Source organism: Laetiporus sulphureus (assembly GCF_001632365.1).
Source record: "Laetiporus sulphureus 93-53 unplaced genomic scaffold LAESUscaffold_1, whole genome shotgun sequence".
Lineage (NCBI taxonomy): Eukaryota > Fungi > Basidiomycota > Agaricomycetes > Polyporales > Laetiporaceae > Laetiporus > Laetiporus sulphureus.
The window spans coordinates 206,196-224,911 of NW_024468510.1; the positions used below are offsets into that span (position 1 = coordinate 206,196).

Here is an 18,716-nt window from a genome sequence, read left to right on the forward strand (position 1 = left end):
ATTCGCGAGTTGTCACAGACGGAGGTTATGTGACATGACGCGCTTGATGGTCGCGTTGTGGACCGGTGGTGGCGGAGTATATGAGAGACTATATCAACCGCACACAAGAGGGCCATGTCGTACATATGGTCCCCAACGTTGTGATCACAACAATATTGATCACGCCTTGGTTTTCTTACCGTCAGTCTTACCCGGAGTAATGATACATAAGCAATCATCGGCGTGTTGAGGATGATAAGCTACTGGCTTCCCACGTATGTTTCATGCAGGGTTTCCAGCAATCGGAGATGTTGGTGCATTCGATTGTCCCAGGCATCCTCGTCTCGTACGCTCGGAGCTTGAGAATCCGCAAGTGGGGCACAAACGGATGAATTCGCGACGCCTCGGGCTGATTGACGCTTGCGACCCAACAAATGAAAGCGACTTGCATGCCTGCTCATGCCAGAACGATGCGTTATCTGAGGCGCACGTTTTTCAGGCTCGCGAATTGAGTTGGTGGGCTCATAGGAGGTCGTAATTGCGAGCGAGGCACGGGCGTCAATCGGTCTAATGACCGTGGTCGCTCGGCAAATGCCACTTAATTACACTGCACCGAGTCTGCATCCGGTCCACACGGCCAACAGGCCACCTTCCATCCCCATTCTTATACCGACTTATACCGTGTCCACTTCGTCTGTCGTTTACCACCATCGTAGCTCATATCTGAGCATCACCGCGACATGACCTTCCCAGATACTGCAGATGCAGACCCGGACCCGACGACGCAGATAGCATGGCCGTCGCGGAACGGCAAGCGCGCTCGCATGCAGTCCGCTCAGGGTGAGCCTTCTGAGGAAGAGACGTCTAATGCGAATGGATCGGGGCAGCCGAATGGAAAGAAGAGGCTTTCGGACAGCCCCGATGAGGAGCTGTCGGGACGGAGGATGTCTACTCTTGATCTCATTAACTTGAGTATAGCCATGGCTGGATCCCAGGTTGCTTGGACGGTCGAACTTGGGTATGTGCTATGCATGATCCACGGTCTGGTTGCTGAACAGGTGACGTCGTCTTAGATATGGGACTCCGTTCCTGCTATCTCTCGGGCTGTCAGAGACACTGACCAGCTTGGTGTGGCTTGCCGGACCGATCAGCGGTTTGATTGCGCAACCTGTTATAGGTGAGTGTGGCTGTCTCTCGAACGTCTTGAGTTACTCACTAAATGCGTCAGGTGCGATATCTGATGCATCAATATCCAAGTATCGCCGGAGATACTGGATCGTGCTCTCCACCATTGTCCTTGTCATCTCCACCGTTACATTGGCGTATTGCCAGAGTATAGCAGCATTCCTGGTTGACATTGTCGGCGGAGGAGCAGGCAGCTGGGATCCAAAGTGGACACAGTCCGTGAGTAAGGCGTCTGCACTAGCACCGCTACAGCGCTTTGATGAACGCTTTACACAACAGGTTCAGAACACTGCAATCGGCTTGGCTATTGTCTCCTTCTACCTCCTTGACTTTGCTCTGAATGCACTTCAAGCATCCCTGAGAAATCTGCTGCTCGATGTAACTCCTCCGGAACAGCTAAATGCAGGCAACGCCTGGCACAGCAAGATGATCAATGCCGGTAACATCGTGGGCTACGGCTTCGGTATGACTATTGCTTCCATCTCGCCGTTCTGCGATAAACCTATGTGTAGGCTTCCTTCCGCTCGCGAACATGCCCGTTTTACGTCTGCTCGGCGGCGATCAGTTCCGCAAGTTCTGCGTCGTCAGCATGACCATACTGGTCATCACGGTCTGGATTACGTGCCTCACGCAGGTAGAAAAGGAGAGGGAGCAAAGGCGATTCGAGAAGGGGTATGTTCAGCTTAATTCGCTGCATATCACAGGGCTGTCAATCTCTGCAGCAGCAACACATTGCGAGACATTCTGGACAACATCTACACTGCTATCATTCACCTGCCCAAACCCATCAGGCGGGTTTGCTACGTTCAAGTGTTTGCGTTCATGGGGTGGTGAGCACATAGCGGCTGTCTCTCGCACTGGGACCGTTGTTGACATCGCCCCCTCTTTCAGGTTTCCTTTCCTCTTCTATGCGCAAGTGTTCTTTGGTTTTATACGAAATGCACGAAAGCTCATCTGCTAGGATAGGACTACGTATATTGGTCAAGTCATGGCATACGAGCTCCAACGAGACCCGGACAACGACGACGCGACTCGAATGGGAGAATTTGCGATGTTGATCTATAGCATCGGCAAGTCCGTCCCGAAGTGCCTACTCAACTCATTCTGATAGAACTTCCGTGCAGTCGCCGTCATTGCAGGTGCAACGCTCCCGAGTCTGACCCGCCGCGACACCCGCCTGCTCGCGCACGAAGGCGACGAAGACGAAGACGCGGAACTCTCGAGACTGCGCGATACAGTGCGTTTCTGGCGTGCTGAGGCTGCGCGTCGGGGAAGGCCGCTCAGGTTGCCTCTAATGCCGTTCTTTCTGAGGAACATCTGGACGGGCGCCATGATCCTCTTTGCGCTGATCACGTTCTCGACCTTCTTCATCACGAAAGTGTGGCAGGTGCGTGGAGTCCATGCTGCCAGGGAAGCAACTTTGTCTCACACGCGTGTGTTGGGCAGGCCGTGATTGCGGTCAGCTTGGTGGGGATTTGCTGGGCGGTGGCGTGTTGGGTGCCCTTCGCGATCATCATGGAGGTGGGTTAGACCCTCGTTTCCTGCGATGCGAGACTGAGGCAGATCATCTTGATAGTTCCTGAAGGAGCGCGAACATGAACACGCCGTTGACGGAGCTGCATTAGCCAGAGAATGGGCTCGGCGCCCTTCGCACAATCGCAGGATGTCGACGCCTGCGGAACGCCGTAGGAGCGATGTTCAACATGAACATGCACCACTGCTCCAACGTCGTCGCTCTTTCGATCCGAACAATACCGAGGCGATAGCTGATGGGGCCGAACTTGTCGCAGGAGGAACGATTTTGGGTATCCACAACCTCGCTATTGTCATCCCGCAGTTCGTCGTGAGTTGCCGCATGCATGATGATACTGTGAGGGAATGCTGACGATGAGGCAGATCGCGTTGGTGTCGAGTGCGATTTTCCATATCGTCGATGCGGATGTGGATAACGACCCGGCACATCATACGACGTACTATGGCAAGAATGGTGTCGCGTGGGTACTGCGGTTTGGCGGGTTCTGTGCATTAGTGCGTGCTTTACCTTGTTCGAAACTGCTGCCACTGGCTCAACTTGCCATTTCTAGTGTGGTGCCGCCTTCGCTCGACGAGTCCCGCCAACCCGGACAGAGAAGGAGATGCGAAGACGACTCGCTGAGCTCAGAGTCTTGCAGGAGGAAGGCGGGCCGTAAGCTCACATGGACGGACCTGTCAGCAGGCGTGTACAACTTCTGGCTTTGTATGTATGCATATCGTTACATTGGTGTGTTTGTTTGTATTCAATAATGAAGTTCGATGTAGCACAGTGGCACTAGGCACCGATTATTACCATAGCGTAGTCCCAGTCATCGTGGTCGCGTGTCGAGATGTGTCGGCAGGGGATGTAAGTCACAGGTGGACGTTCGTGAGGTGCGAATAGCGTCGAAAAAATGTCGGCGACTGGACTTTACGGCTGAGTATGAGGATATGGCGGAGAACGAATGAGACACGTACATGACGACGTCCTGGATGGTTGGTAGAAGAGCCGGATGGACAGAGCGCGAGACAGTACTTGGTTGACCTCAGTAACGTTATGCAGCCCTGGGACAGCACTGTGCGCATCCCCTCGGACGCAGATCATTGCCACTGAGGCCGTCGTCTCACTGAAGACTGATGCCTCCCAGTGAAGACCCGCGCCGTCCTCGCCTTCGTGATCTCCTGCATGACAATTCTAGTCAGTCAATACTTTGGTGTCGAAGGGATGAAAGCTACTGGCCTTGATAGAATCCAGGCGTGATCGAACTCATGGTCAGCTCGTCTTCCTCGTCCGGCAAGAGGTACTGCCCCGTATGCAGGAGGACTTGTTTCTCGACAAGTGCTCCTTTGGGGAGGGCAGAGACGACCAAGAACAAAGTCGGTGCGGAGGCAACCTGTTATGCCGCGCATTACTGAGAATCATGACTTGTTCTGGCTCAGGGGAGGAAGAAAACACACTTTGCTGAACAATGCCGACGCTTTCTTTACGTGAGGCACGTCACTTGCATGAGCGAGCCAGTACAAGTTTGCTTGACCGTGTCCCTCCCAGCCGCCGCCCGAGTTATTCTTGAGAGTGCTGACGATCCGCTCGACGTGCTGGAACGACAGTGCGGTCTCGGTCGATAGTGAGACTGGGGCGGGAAGTGTAAGGCTGCTGGGTAAGAGTCCGATCTGGCCTGAAATGAAGACACGCTCGTCGACCTATGATAAAACCTTAACCTATCAAGCGAATAGCATGCATCAACGACTACATACGATGATTGCCTGCGAGTACGGCCCAATATTCGCTGGCGCCCAGTAGCTCAGGCCTTGGACGTGCAGTGCCTGGCGGTCCGCAGGCTTGTCCTCTGCAAACGCGACGCAGTCGAGCATGACGCGCGTGTGCGGAGGCAGGTCGATCGCGACGCACGCGCGGGCAGGCGGACTTGTCCCGAAATAGGTCGCGTATACGCCGTTCACGGCAACGAAGTAGTCCATGGAGGATAGGAAGATGTTGATGATGGAGCAATTGGCTAGCTTAAGGGAATATTGGGAGAGTTGGGCTAAAGGAGCGAGAGAGAGTCAATAGCGAACAATATACAGGGATGGTGTGAGGGTTTAGGACCTTGCAGCTCTTGGAAGCATACGCGCACCTCGTCCTCTACTGAGAACTCTGGATTTTCGACCGAGGAAGAACTCGTGATGTTCGTAATTGCTACCCAACGGCCGATTTGACGGCTGGAGGAACCATTGTCATCGATCCCAGGAGGAGCGACAGACTCTACTGTGTTAGCAAGGAGTGTCGTGGTGCTTGCTGACGAAGTTGACAACGACGCTGCGACAGCATCACGCAGTGCCTCAAAGTCAGGAGTCAGAAGGGGAGGAATGACGGGGTTCGGAGGGACCTGGTTGTATTTAGGCTTGAGGACTGCATCTTTGATGCGCAGATACGCGACCACGGCAAAGTCGTTGTCGGAATGTATTACCGTCTCCGTCTCAACTCTGAATCTCGCAGTCAATATAATGAAACGGGCTGTGACGTCATTCTTACAGCTGAATGCGCTGCTTGAACAGAGGACAGTCCAAGGTGAGCGTCTCGTATTCGCCACCCTCTCCGCAGATGTGAGAACCGTACAGCTCGTGCTGTCAGACAATGAGCTCATATGCATTGCATACATGGCAAGCTGTTTACCAGACTGAGTAACGTCGGTCGCATCTCGACGAGAGTCTTCCCGAGGTGCTCAGGCTTGAGTCCGACACCAGCCACCTTGATGAGAACTGCTTCCATGCCTGCCTCGATCATCTCCGAGAGAAGCTCGATCTGGTCTCGTTGCCAAAGGTAGCATAACGGAGTGAGACCAAGACGTCGGCATCTGTAGCAGCGCAGATTGAGCGATCTGTATGAAACTCAGTGAATAGGTAGAACTCTTACACATGTTCCATGCGAACACGCTGGTAATTGGATAGGATCGCACCTATGGCGACGCCCTGGATGTCGGGATGCTCCGCCTAGACGGCCCAGATATTCAGACTCGAGAAGCATATACCGAAATGCTATATATTACTTTGACCGCAGACAGGAGGGCGTGCAGGTCCTCGGTCTCATCTCCAGGTACACCGCTGCTCTCTTCGGGATGCCTGCCTCCGTACTCTGATCCTTGCTCTACAGCTGCGCCAAGAATGTTTTTCCTGTATAGAGGAACATCTAGGGCATGGGCGACAAATTCGATCGCATCCTGTCCTACGGTCTGGAAGAGATATGAGTCGATTTCCTCTGCATGAACGCGATCGGTTATGGTCTAGCACGAGATTGCAGAAACTCGCGCATACCTTTGCCTTGTTCGGGACCAAGAGATGCAGCGGCGACGAGGTCGTGGCCATTGCGTTGGCAGTGGAGGAGGTTGTAGCAGCTGTCCTTGCCGCCGCTGAGGAGGGCGACGTACTTCATGTGCAAAATCAACACAAGTCCGAAATTCCTGGAGCGCCCGAAGGGTCGGCATAACTGCCATTCTGGGACACCGAGCGCCCGCTTGGTCATCTTTGGACGCGTACTCGCGTAATAAAAGCGCGTGTGTACTTGCCTTTCGCTGCGTGCTACTGCTCTACTCCGTCTGGCTTTCTTTCCTCTCATCTAGAACACTGGTTGTTGTATATTCGTAATGGCTGCCGCGAACCTCGGCTCCGCGATGGACATCGATGAGGCTGCAATTGACGAGGGCTTGTACTCTCGTCAGCTGTAAGTGTCCGAGCATTACCGATCATGATGGGATGGGCTCACATAGATGGCCTTTTTAGCTACGTTCTCGGCCATGAAGGTAAGAGAGCACGTCGAAGACGGTCGCAGCAGTTATCGACGTCATCCTCCAGCTATGAAGCGCATGGCTGCATCCAATATCCTGATCGTCGGGGTGAAGGGTCTTGGTGTTGAGATTGGTGCGTATATCGCGATTCACAGACGCGTCGTTCCTGAGCCGTTACACAGCCAAGAACGTTGTACTGGCTGGGGTCAAGTCTGTTACGATCTACGATCCCGAGCCAGTAACAATCCAAGACCTCAGCAGTCAGGTTTGTGGCTCGCTTTCATGCATTCAAGGTCGATTTTTACACATCACATAGTTCTTCCTGCGTGAGGAGGACATTGGCCGGCCTCGTGCTGAGGCTGCAGTGCCGCGCCTGGCCGAGCTCAACGCGTATGTTCCCGTGCGCAACCTCGGTGGACAGCCCGGCAAGGAGATCACCGTTGACATGGTGAAGGGCTTCCAAGTGAGCGTGATGCATGCGATCATTGTCGTCTTGTGCTCACTTGCTGCTAGGTCGTGGTATTGTGCGGAGTAAGCCTGCATGAGCAATTGGAAATCAACGATTGGACTCGTGCAAATGGCGTCCACTTCATCTCTGCCGAGACACGGGGTTTGTTCGGGTATGTCTGTATTGCATCCCTGGATGGCTTGATATCTGATGTCCCATCAGTTCCGTATTCAACGACTTCGGCTCGAGATTCACTTGCGTGGATCCTACTGGCGAGCAGCCACTAACTGGCATGATTGTTTCCGTTGACCGAGTTCGTGCAAGGCACTCTACCTGACTTGATGCAGTCTTGACAGCTAATTTCAGGACACGGAAGGCCTTGTAACATGCCTTGATGAGACGCGTCATGGGCTTGAAGATGGCGACTTTGTCACTTTCACCGAAGTACAGGGTATGACTGAGTTGAATGGATGCGAACCCCGCAAAGTTGCTGTCAAGGGACCATATACCTTCACAATAGGTGATACCTCGAACCTCAGCGAATACAAGGCTGGAGGGATCTTCACACAGGTCAAGATGCCCAAAATCCTTGAATTTGTACGTTGAGTATACTAATCGATGTGATACGTGCTGAGCGAATTTGTAGAAAAGCCTTCGGGACTCATTGAAGAACGCTGAGCTCTTCATGACTGATACTTCCAAATGGGACCATCCTGCCTCTCTGCACGCCGGTTTCCAGGCTCTGCACGAGTTTCAGGCGCAATATCAACGACTGCCGCGTCCGAGAAACGCTGAAGATGCTGCTACCCTTGTTGCACTTGCGAAGAATATTGACGCTGACATCAACGAGAAACCCGTCACAGAGCTGGCATACCAGGCTATTGGCGACGTGACGCCCGTGGCGGCCGTCGTCGGAGGTTTCGTCGCGCAAGAGGTGCTCAAGGCGTGTTCCGCCAAATTCACGCCAATGGTGCAGCACTTGTACTTCGACTCGCTCGAGTCCCTCCCAGACACGCTGCCGACTGAGGAGGATTGTCAGCCAATTGGTTCGCGGTATGATGGCCAGATCGTCGTCTTCGGTAGGAGCTTCCAGGAAAAGATCGGAAACCACCGCCAATTCCTCGTCGGGGCTGGCGCAATAGGCTGTGAGATGTTGAAGAATTGGGGCATGATGGGTCTCGCGTCAGGCCCGGGGGGCGCTATACACGTCACGGACTTGGACACAATTGAGAAGAGTAACTTGAACCGCCAGTTCTTATTCAGGCCGAAGGACTTAGGCAAATTTAAGTCGGAGGTGGCTGCTGCTGCTGTGATTGATATGAACGCAGACTTGAGGGGCAAGATTAGCAGCAATCAGGAGCCAGTCGGCCCAGACACTGAGAGTACGTCTGGGTGCTACATCGTTAGGGACATGGTTCTGATTTGTTTTCAGACATCTACGACTCGGATTTCTTTGCTGGCATTGATGGCGTGACCAATGCGTTGGACAATGTCAAGGCCCGTGAGTGTCGCGAGACGCTTTCTTGTAACACCTTGTGCTGAGCCTCTCCCTAGGGCTATATATGGACCAGCGTTGCGTATTCTACTTGAAACCTCTGCTCGAGTCAGGCACATTGGGCACAAAGGGCAACACGCAAGTGGTCGTGCCCCACTTGACAGAGTCATACTCGTCTTCTCAAGACCCGCCGGAGAAGGAGACGCCGTCCTGCACGGTTAAGAACTTCCCAAACGCCATCCAGCACACGATCGAGGTCAGCGCATTTCTCCCAGCACGTGGTAGAGCCGTCTGACATTATCCTCATTGCGCATACAGTGGGCCAGGACCGAGTTTGACAACATGTTTGTCAAGCCGGCGCAGGCGGTCAACTCGTACCTGTCTGAGCCGAACTACCTAGAAAACACGCTCAAATATTCCGGCCAGCAGAAGGAGCAGATCGAGCAGATCGTCTCGTACTTGGTGACCAACAAGCCGCTGACGTTTGAGGAGTGCATTATGTGGGCGCGCTTGCAATTCGAGGAGAAGTATAACAACTCCATCCGCCAGCTGCTGTACAGCCTGCCGAAGGACGCGGTGACGAGCACTGGACAGCCATTCTGGAGTGGCCCGAAGAGGGCGCCCGACGCATTGACCTTCGATCCGAACGACGTAAGCATCCACGCACTCTTTGGATGGTTTGACATACTGAAAGAGCGTAACGTAGCCTATTCACCTGCAATTTATCATTGCTGCGGCCAACCTGCACGCATACAACTATGGTTTACGTGGAGAATCTGATCCAGCGCTCTTTAAGAAGATTGCAGATGAGGTCATGGTGCCTGAATTCACGCCTAAGAGCAATGTCAAGATTCAGGTGACCGAGAACGAACCTGTTCAGCAGGATGGTAGTACAGGTATGAATGATCATTGTCAGGTGAAGTACGAGCGATACTGAGGTTTCCGAAGACTCGACCGATCTAGGAGAGTTGATGAGGAAGCTGCCCTCGCCATCCTCTCTTGTGGGATACCGTCTCAACCCCGTTGAGTTCGAGAAGGACGACGATACCAATTTCCACATTGACTTCATTACCGCTGCGTCAAACCTGCGGGCAATGAACTACAAGATTCCGGTTGCTGATCGGCACACAACTAAGCAGATTGCTGGAAAGATCATCCCTGCGATTGCCACCACGACCTCGTTGATCACTGGGTTGGTGTGCTTGGAGCTGTACAAGGTCTGTCCTATCGCTCATGTTATACGATCGTTGATTCATTATGCTCTCACTAGATCATTGACGGCAAGAAAGAACTAGAAAAGTACAGGAACGGATTCGTGAACCTTGCACTGCCGTTCTTTGGCTTCTCGGAGCCGCTTCCCCCGCAGAAGCACAAGTATGGTAACACGGAGTGGACTCTCTGGGACCGTTTCGAGTTTCACGGTGACCCGACGCTTAAGGACATCATGGAGTGGTTTAAGAGGGAGCACAAGCTCGAGATCACTATGGTCAGTCAAGGCGTTAGTATGCTGTGGAGCTCGTTCGTCGGCAAGAAGAAGGTGCGTACAAACCTGCAGACCCTGTCTTCCGCTAATGAAGTGTCACAGAGCGAGGAGCGGCTGCCTATGAAGTTCAGCAAACTTGTCGAACACGTCAGCAAGAAACCGATTCCGCCACATATCAAGCACCTTATCGTCGAGGTTATGGTCTCGGATGAGGAAGGCGAGGATGTCGAGGTATGTATCATGAATAGGCGGTCAAAGCTTAGATTATTGAATTGTTCTGCTATAGGTTCCGTTCATCGTTGTGCATCTGTAATTGGACGAACGTCAGAAGGAATTAGAAGTCCTCATTGATCATGTAGCTATATACGTTGTGTTTGCTCTGCAACTCACTGTTCTGTCTTGCACTGTTGAGAATAACGTTCACTCCCATGCGGCACTCATCACCCTAGGTCGGTTACACGGCGTAAGTAGTCTCCATTTATGAGCGACATATACAAGCAAGAGCAGCTTTGATGTCCCAGAGACACAAGCGGGTAAGTAAGTGGGTACGAAGCGTGTAAAGGGGCGGAGTGAAAGGATAGCTTCGCAGGAGGCGGAAAGAAGGGGTGGACAAAATCTGGAACTTCGGAAAGGTAACGGAGAGTGTCTGAGAAGGTTAGGCATTGTGGGGTTTTATGAATTTTCTGCTGTTTTTGTGCTTTGTACTACGATGTGTGAGGCGACGACAGTACGTAAAAACATCAAGGGCAGAAGAAGCGGCGTAAAAACATTAGGGGATCGGATCGTCAAATACCAGAGTGAAAGGCTGTACACAACGAGTTTCTGACGGACACAATGATACCGAGGGAAGCGTCCAGTGAACATGCTAACCATACTATGGCGGCCCGCAATCGGCGGCAGTCCTCTTGTATGCTGCCAAGACATAAGTCGGTGCTGACCGCCATGCCCTCGAACCCAGTCTGAAAGGGTGGACGAATATATACGGAATGCGATGATGATGTCGATGATGAAGCCCAGGACGAGGGTACTGTGAGACAATTCCGGGAGACGGGATGGATATGTCATCGGATGATGGGAGAGCCCAAGGACAAACACAATGGAAAAGACGACGTAGCAAACCACGAAACGGAAGGAATCCACACAGGGAGGCAATTCAGACTACCGTAGGCGAAGAGAGCGAAGAACGAGCCGCCCCGCGCTGGCGCGGGAACGACCCGAGCAGGCGTATAGATTACAAGGTGTCGGCAGCCGAAGGGACTAGAATAAAGAGCGATGAAGAGCGATGGACGGCCTCCGCATCTTCATACAGCGGAATCTGCGCGCGCGGGCGACGATCTATCGTTTCTGTCGCGGATCTAACATATCAGTGTGATCTCACACTTTCAGTGGCCTCTGATAGTAATCAAATGGACGGTCGTAGAGAGCAGGATAGAGATCTGCCGGGGCCCAGCGGGAAATAACCGGATGCGGAGGAACCGCGCCCATATGGTCCTCGGAGAAGCGGACGTCGCTATAGGCATGGTCATATCCGATCTGCGAATACGCGGGATGACGACCCTGGGCTTGCTCGGCAACCGCCTGATTGTACGAGAGCGACTGCGAGCGCGAGTGGGTCTGAATAGCGGGGTAGCCATACTCGTATGCGACGTAGGGAGGCTGAACATGGTACATCTGCGCGGGAACAGCATGCTCTTGCATGGCGATATGCTCCTGCTTTGGCACATATGGACCGTATTGCCACGCAGGGTGATGGGAATCCACGACTTGGTGGAATGTCGGCGGCGCGGCAAGGAATGCATGCGGTACAGGCATGTGAGCAACTGGCTGTGGTGCAAGGTACTGCCTAGGTGCACGAGCGTGGTCGCGAACGATGGGCTCGTCCGCAGCGGGACTCCATTTCGCCGGAGGAGGGAGTAGCCTGCCGGACTCGACGGCCCTGTTGCGAAGTTCCGTATGGCGCGAAGTGCTAGCGCTGCTGACGCGACGCCGAGGTAGATACTCCTCTCTCAACGGGCCATCTTCGTCCAAATCAATCTCCAACACGTCGACGGTCTCCTCGTATGGACGGGCCGCCTCCTGCGTGTCTTTCTTGCGGTCTTCAAGGTTGACGAAGATAGGCTCCGGCGGAGCAGTGGAACATGTCTCCTCGTCGCAGCAGCGGCATGTAGGAGAAACCATGCGCACTTCATGGAGCATCTCAATGGCCTTGCGTATGATCGTGTGTGGGCTCGTCGACGGCCGAGAGATAGGCTGAGGACAGGTCAAGGAGTTTAACGAAGAGTGATACGCGAGCAACTTAGAGAGCCAGTCGTTCCAGTCTTGCACAGATATGGACAAATTGTACCGGAATATGTCCAATGCAAGGGCTTCCAGCTTGTTCAATGACTGAACGGGAACGTTGGAAATCGTATGCCTGGAACATTATGTCAGCCTACCAGCATACAATTCTCTCACAGGATGCAACTCACCATGTCTTGTTTGAAAAAGTATGATCATCCAGCCACTTGTTCGCCAGCATGCACCCGAGAAGGATCAGACGGAATGGAGCGTACGACTCAATTGCGTCCCTGTCGTGGCTCATATGAGGCTCGCCCAAGAGCTCGTTCCGGAAGCGAATCTCCTTGGCATGCTCTTCACGATTCAGATTGACAGGGCCAAAGAACACCGGCAGACGGATGATGAACCTCGTCGCCAAGAAAATAGCGGATGGCTGCAACAAGGTAGACAGCAGCATCGAGTGCGTAGCGCTAGCTAGGTGACTCGGTGGGGTGCTTGAATAATGTTTAACAAATGCCCTGCTCAGGAGTACGTGTAAATTTTCTTTCGATCAGAGAACATACAGGAAGACCAACCTCGGTTGAGCGTAAGCGGATGGCAGGCTCATGCCAGTCGTACACACCTTCCAGACGTAGGAAGCAAGCCATGCAGAAAGAGGCTCAGCCAGTTTCTTGTAGGCCGCGGTGGCAGTAGGTGTGACAACAGGCTCCGGAGCGGGAGCAGGTAAAGCCTCCATCACCGGGCCATAGGTCTGACACTGATGGCAATGGCCACTACAGCCTTCGTCCGTGTACATGTAGCTCACATCGCGAGTCACGTCTATGGGATGTGCGAACTCGAATGCTGGATGATATTGTGCAGCGACCGCCTTGTCGACGTAGTCAGCGAACGGAGTAGCGGGCCCGATGGGACTGAAACCGGGGTTGATCGGCTCCGGCGACATGTCGTCGAGCACAGGAGAAAACGTTCCGTGCTCGTATAGCCCCGCAGAGTATGCAGCGCTAGACTCATCTCGGCAAAAAGAGTCGGGGGTATCAGTGTCATAGCCCTGGTAAGACATGGCCTTCTCGGAACTCCTCTCGACGTCCATGTCGTCGTATTCTGCATTGGTTATCGGCGAAACGTTGCTTGTTTGAGAGCGATCATCGCATTGCCAGCTGTACTCACGCGCGGAGTATATACTCATTCCATAGTCGATGTCTCCGTCACGGGCGGTGTGCATGTCGGCGGAGGGCGAGGATGGAGGACGGCCAGTCGCACCAGCAATCAGGGGAGAGACGGGCGGGATGCACGCTTGCGCGGGCGTTCCTTTAATGACCGTAGCGTTGCCCGCGACGGCCAACCCTTCTTCAAAACCCTGACGGCCGGAATTGTAGTAATGCGACGGGTCCTCCTCCCAGATACGGCGCGGCTTATTCCTTCTCCAAGATGGAAGGGAGCTAATCCACTCCTCTCTAGATGCAAATGCAGGCGGGGGACCACGAGGAGGACGAGGAAGAGTATGAGTCAAGTGCTGGAAGACAGATGGCTGCTGGCTGGGCTGAACAGATTGATTGATCTTGATTACCGGGTGCGCTGGTTGCTTTGAGCAAAGCGATACGGGAACTGGCATCTGCAATTAAGAGGGGATGGGCGAGCCGCAACTGCAGTCCTGTGCGAGGCTGCGGTGGTGGCGGGTGGAAGACGAGAGATAGAGGACTGTCGTAAGGTAGGTCGTGAAGAACTGAAAGGGCAGGAATTGGTCGACAATGACGTGCGATAGCAATTCAGTTTGTGGCAAACGCGCAGCGAAGGCGTGCCTTTTCGGATGCTCGACGAGGGCGAGATAGCTAGGGCGGGTGAGGGGCGGTGCCTTGGGAGCTACTTTCAGACCAGGAAGAGTACTCTTTGGGTGCGAGAAGGACGCCCTCTGCTTTCGACGTCGTCGCTGTCGTCGGAGGGGAGGAGGGGGATGGGGGAAAAGTAACGATGGATCGACGGGAGGGGTCGATCCTGGTGAGGGGCCAAGTCGTGGTGGCTTGGAAGAAGAAATTGCGACGGGCAGCCTTATGTATTGCTTATGTAAGCGCGCCACGGCTGCGCTCCGGCCATGCATGACCCACGCGCACAAATATTCCAAGCGTAATACAGCGTAATACTCTCGCCCGCAGTCCGGATGATCTGTTGCAGGCGCGCTGCTCCTGCTATAGCTAGCGGGTGTATAAAGTTTTATCTACGGGCTAGGAGTGGAGAGAGACAGCGGGGTAGGTGCACGTGTAGTGCCGCGGTTCGCGACAATGTGACCACTCGCGCGTTCGCCGTAACGAGCTCGTGTCGTCCTCCATCTCTGCCGGCATGGTTTATCCCCAGCTGCCGTCCTACATGAGCAACAACGGCCTCGACAACAGCGATGCCTCCTCCTCCCAGATGGGGCTTGACTCTATCACACTCGGCCAGCTCAAGGCCATGGTCGGTTCTGCGCCAAAGCCAAAGGCACGTCTGCTGTGCTCTCCCACCCATCTCTCCTTGACGCCCGTGAGGAGTAGCAGTCCTATTATGACTTCAAGTATGATGATGAGGACACTGTCCTTAACGAGATTGAGGAGTTCTACTCGTATGTGGAGATGCCCCAGGTCGCAGAGAACCTCAAGGCATGGGAAGGTTCCTTCCAGGGAGGTACGTCTCTGCACCCTTCCTGGCCACCTGCCTCATGTAATTGTGTTTTTTGCCCAGTGTGGATCGAGAGTTCTCCTGCACAGCGCAGGGTCCACATAGAGGTGCTGCTTGAGAGCTTGGAGCACCGTGATGCGGAGATCCGCTTTACGAACGCCCGGAGACTCCTTTACGTTCTCCAAGGTTGGCATATTGTCTTGCGTGACCAACTAGGCAATAATTACAAACACTGCATTCCGCAGGCACTTTTGCCGAGACGTCATCACCTGAGCATCAGCTGCACTGGATTGTGGAGAACTGCAAACTCGTGCGCGATGCCAATGGCATCAGTAACATTGTCGAGGCCATCAAGATTGCGAGCGCAAAACATGACTTGTTATGGTGCCCCGACATCTCTTTGTCGGACCAATTGCCAGCTGACATGCTACTTTCGCTCGCACAGCAGCCTCTCTGAAGCAGAAGCTAAGCGGTTCAATATATCCGAGCAGGAAAAGATGGATTTCATGGAGGAAGTCACGACTGAGCTTTCTGTCTACCTGGGAATGCTATATCACATGGTAGAGGTTTTCAAGAGTCATGATGACTTTGCCGACGAGTTGAGTAAGTGCCCCGGCATCATGCACAGCCCCCATCGTCTGCCGCTGACTGCGCCCATTCACTCAACGCAGTGAGCTTAGACCCTCCCTTGCCCGTTTATCTCTTCAACGTGGTGGCCGGGTTGCGCGACAAGAGCGCCAAGGGCTATCCCGTGAAGAAGGTTTGGACCCTGCACTCACAGCTACCCTTATCTCATTTCCCGCCAGCTTCTCCTAGTACTGTGGAAGACGATCCTTGCATGCTGTGGCGGCATCCGAGAGCTTGCACGTGTGAAGAAACTTGCCCGAGAACTCGCCGGGCTGCCCCCGGTGCAAGAGGAAGGTGCGTCTCCGTCCTCATGCCGTGTGTCGCAGCCCGCACGCCTCTCACGCGGCAGTAGCCATTCCGATCAAGGCGTCGCCCCTCGATATCGAGGCATTCCGGCAGGAAATATCTGTCAAGTATCCGACATTCACGCCTGCGCCTGTCATCGCGCCTGTTTCCGTGCCCGTTGTCACATCCAAACTTGCGCAGGCATACTCGCCCATACCCGTCAGGCACCATTATGACCATGACGACGTCGAGTCACAGCAGTCGGGCATGGGACCCGGGTCTCAGGGTCTTCCCTTCCATTCATTACAGCAGGGGAGTGGTTTCAGGTCCATGCCGCAGCCTGCCACGCCCGCGCCGTCTCCACCTCCATCACCGAAGCCGAAGAAGCAGCAGTTTCAAACGGATCAGAGTCGTCCATTTTTGTTTCCGTTTTCGCGCAGTCAGGCGGGCTACAACGGCTCGCGCTTAGTGCCGTTCGCGATCGACGAGGCAGACAAGCTGTACACACGGCATATGTATGTCAGTCTTGAACTGTGGCAGATGTGGAAGACACGGGAAGAGTGCATGACTGCGGAGAGCGGACTGGAACACATGCCCGGGTCAGGTCCCATTGTCGAACCCAAACTTGCACCCACGGTGAGCGCACTGTGCTCGATACTTGTTAGTCCAAATTTTACTGACGGTCCTTTATAGCTCTCACCAGAAGACGAGACCACGGAGACGTTGCCGGATGTCACTATTCTTGATGCCAAGATTTCGGAGGTGGAAGCAGCAATGACGAAAGCTGAGTCAAGTTCCGAAAAGAGGAAGGCACAAGAGCGGAAGGAAGACCTCCTGCGGCTGAAGAGAGTAGAGCAGATCTATGTAGGCGTTGCCATCGTGCAGCATAGATGTACCGCGGTATTGATATCATTTGCAGAGCGCTGTGCTGCCCGTCCTTTCAGGATGGGTTCTCGTTCTATTGAAGCTTTTGCTCGCAACGGTATCGGCTGCTCCTGGTGTGCAATCTCAATCTGCATCTTCTGCTGGATTCCCTCCTGGCATGCCATCCCGTGAGCTCGAATAGTTGAAACAATTATTCGTGAGTAACCGGACGTCTCTGCAGCTCTTGAGCAACCCTCTGCTCCTCCACCGACTCTGGATGAAATCGATGTGACTCGGCACCGAGAGATCACATCGAAAGCAGTTTCTGCGATTCTGCTACTCACCCTCAAATGGTTCAAGGTGTCTCGTAGGTTTTTTCCTTGGATACATTTTATATGCAGAGCTTAGCTATGACATCGTAGATGCGATGAAGTTTCATCATCTGGGACAGCAATTGCTTGACACGAACTGCTTACTTCTGATACTCAAGATGTTTGGTCTGCAGGAGGTCTCGCAGACCCTCGTGTCGAAGGCAGACTCGCCTGAAAACAAGTAGGGTTTATGCTAAAGGTATCTCGATCATCCATATCACTCATGTGAACAGTTTCTTTCGGTATTGCCAGACGAACTTCTCCAAGAATCCTCAGCCTGCAGGGCCAGAAGATCACATGCTGAAACCACCCCGCCAGACGATTACTCGGACTACAATCTTGCCAAATGGCATGGTGCATGACGAGGAGGTCGATCTTCTAACCGAGTTCTCGTGGCGCAACTTCTTCTCCATTATCAACTTTGCGAAGATCATGCAGAAGTTATCGAAACATCGATCACATCGAATCAGGATGTTAGTGCAATACAAGAGCTCGGTGAGTTATCTCGGATCGCCGAGTCTAGCCCAGGCTGACTGTGTTGCCAGGCGGTGCTGAAGCGCATACTGAAAGTGCAGCATCCCGTGCTGCAGCTGCATGTCCTGAAACTGATTAAGAGTCAAGTGCCATTCTGCGGACGGAAATGGCGTCAATGTAAGCCGTTGCCGTGAGGCTGACGTGGGCGCTCTATTAATACAACCGGCCCGTCAGCGAACATGCAGGTCATCACTGCGATCTATCTGAATTGCAGACCGGACCTGAGAGATGAATGGCTCTTGGGCATCGAGGTGGATGATGTGATGGATGCGCAGGTATGTGAATGCTCACTCATCTTGGCAATGAAATGCTACATACTGCGTTGAATAGGCGCAGGAACAGGCGCTCCGGCATTTGGTTAAGTTTTGTGAGTCATCACGGGTGATGACAATGAGGCAGATGCTGAAGTTACTCAGACAACACGACGAGATACGGTGCAGCTGCGGCACATCAGCCGGGGACTCATAGACGTGCTGCAAGTATTTCACACCATCTCGAGGGGTTGCACCCTGGGCCTGAGCTGTCCGGTCTCATTCGCCCTGTGGGAACACCGAACACGACCGACGCTGACGTGTTCCCGCCGCTGCGAGCGCAAGCCCCCGATCCGTCCATCTTCTTGCCGTATATCACCGAAGACATCGCCTTCGAAGAGGAATACGAAGAGTATTTGTCTGACCTTGGCTGGTCCGATGACCAGCCTTCCCAGGGACCGCTATTCGGGGGTACATCTGCATGGCACAGGCTTCCCGAATTTGCCGCAGACATCGCCGATGGCATCAGTGACAGTGAAAGTATTGTTTCCATCGGCGAGCTCGGCGACGAGGCACGCTTGGATGTTGGACGCGATGATCGCGATATTCCTGATGAGAACCGGAATAACTGGGAGGTGAGTTACGCTCTATCGGGCGTGACTGGCGACTAAACGAATACCCGTAGCATATGAGTCCCAAAACCATGGCAGCGCTAGCGAATTCCCCCCATGGGGGACGCCGATCGAGTTCTGGAAGTGGCCTCCGACCCGTGCTACCGTTTGAGCTGGATGAGAGCAGTGCCATTGTCGACGAAACTGAAGACGATGAACAGGAATTGGGACCGATGCCCAGGGAATCATCCGGTCCATTCCAAGCAGGTGGGGGAGTAGATGAAGTCGAGTATGCCTTTGGGTACGTTTGAAATTGGTCATGCTGTTGGTACCATACTCACCTTGTTGAGTGTAGGGTATGATTAT

General features: G+C 53.6%; 5 protein-coding genes across 5 annotated transcripts; 3 read left to right on the top strand and 2 right to left on the bottom strand.

Annotated features, from left to right (window-relative positions):
* The first annotated feature begins 618 nt into the window (after positions 1-618).
* LAESUDRAFT_4250 (MFS general substrate transporter) lies at positions 619-3,451 on the top strand. The gene is made up of 13 exons (XM_040902405.1): positions 619-997; positions 1,053-1,156; positions 1,208-1,383; positions 1,444-1,627; positions 1,677-1,836; positions 1,890-1,994; positions 2,056-2,076; positions 2,131-2,234; positions 2,289-2,551; positions 2,611-2,685; positions 2,741-3,007; positions 3,061-3,192; positions 3,249-3,451. The coding sequence occupies exons 1-13, from the start codon at positions 720-722 to the stop codon at positions 3,351-3,353; spliced, it is 1,974 nt and encodes a 657-aa protein (XP_040770047.1). The 5' UTR covers positions 619-719; the 3' UTR covers positions 3,354-3,451.
* Positions 3,452-3,472: 21 nt separating this feature from the next.
* On the bottom strand, positions 3,473-6,103 carry LAESUDRAFT_638886 (uncharacterized protein; the record flags this gene model as incomplete). Its single annotated transcript, XM_040903499.1, has 11 exons — positions 3,473-3,600; positions 3,655-3,858; positions 3,944-4,070; positions 4,135-4,377; positions 4,432-4,718; positions 4,781-5,157; positions 5,207-5,298; positions 5,348-5,528; positions 5,588-5,664; positions 5,721-5,929; positions 5,986-6,103. 11 exons carry the CDS (start codon positions 6,101-6,103, stop codon positions 3,473-3,475), a joined length of 2,043 nt encoding a protein of 680 aa, XP_040770048.1.
* Positions 6,104-6,199: 96 nt separating this feature from the next.
* On the top strand, positions 6,200-10,330 carry LAESUDRAFT_4223 (ubiquitin activating enzyme). The gene is made up of 17 exons (XM_040902390.1): positions 6,200-6,391; positions 6,451-6,470; positions 6,523-6,588; positions 6,638-6,720; positions 6,772-6,918; positions 6,969-7,075; positions 7,126-7,216; positions 7,270-7,500; positions 7,550-8,285; positions 8,336-8,404; positions 8,458-8,654; positions 8,717-9,049; positions 9,105-9,294; positions 9,347-9,615; positions 9,669-9,935; positions 9,984-10,112; positions 10,168-10,330. The coding sequence occupies exons 1-17, from the start codon at positions 6,315-6,317 to the stop codon at positions 10,192-10,194; spliced, it is 3,039 nt and encodes a 1,012-aa protein (XP_040770049.1). The 5' UTR covers positions 6,200-6,314; the 3' UTR covers positions 10,195-10,330.
* A 925-nt stretch (positions 10,331-11,255) lies between these two features.
* Positions 11,256-13,770, bottom strand: LAESUDRAFT_640316 (uncharacterized protein; the record flags this gene model as incomplete). The annotated part of the gene is made up of 3 exons (XM_040903590.1): positions 11,256-12,294; positions 12,350-12,676; positions 12,734-13,770. The coding sequence occupies 3 exons, from the start codon at positions 13,768-13,770 to the stop codon at positions 11,256-11,258; spliced, it is 2,403 nt and encodes an 800-aa protein (XP_040770050.1).
* A 722-nt stretch (positions 13,771-14,492) lies between these two features.
* On the top strand, positions 14,493-18,661 carry LAESUDRAFT_753615 (N1221-domain-containing protein; the record flags this gene model as incomplete). The annotated part of the gene is made up of 18 exons (XM_040911790.1): positions 14,493-14,606; positions 14,684-14,813; positions 14,871-14,993; positions 15,053-15,191; positions 15,253-15,410; positions 15,479-15,567; positions 15,614-15,728; positions 15,787-16,355; positions 16,413-16,583; positions 16,639-16,771; positions 16,825-16,950; positions 17,006-17,135; positions 17,188-17,449; positions 17,500-17,605; positions 17,663-17,763; positions 17,819-17,855; positions 17,905-18,374; positions 18,425-18,661. 18 exons carry the CDS (start codon positions 14,493-14,495, stop codon positions 18,659-18,661), a joined length of 3,210 nt encoding a protein of 1,069 aa, XP_040770051.1.
* Between the last annotated feature and the right edge of the window lie 55 nt (positions 18,662-18,716).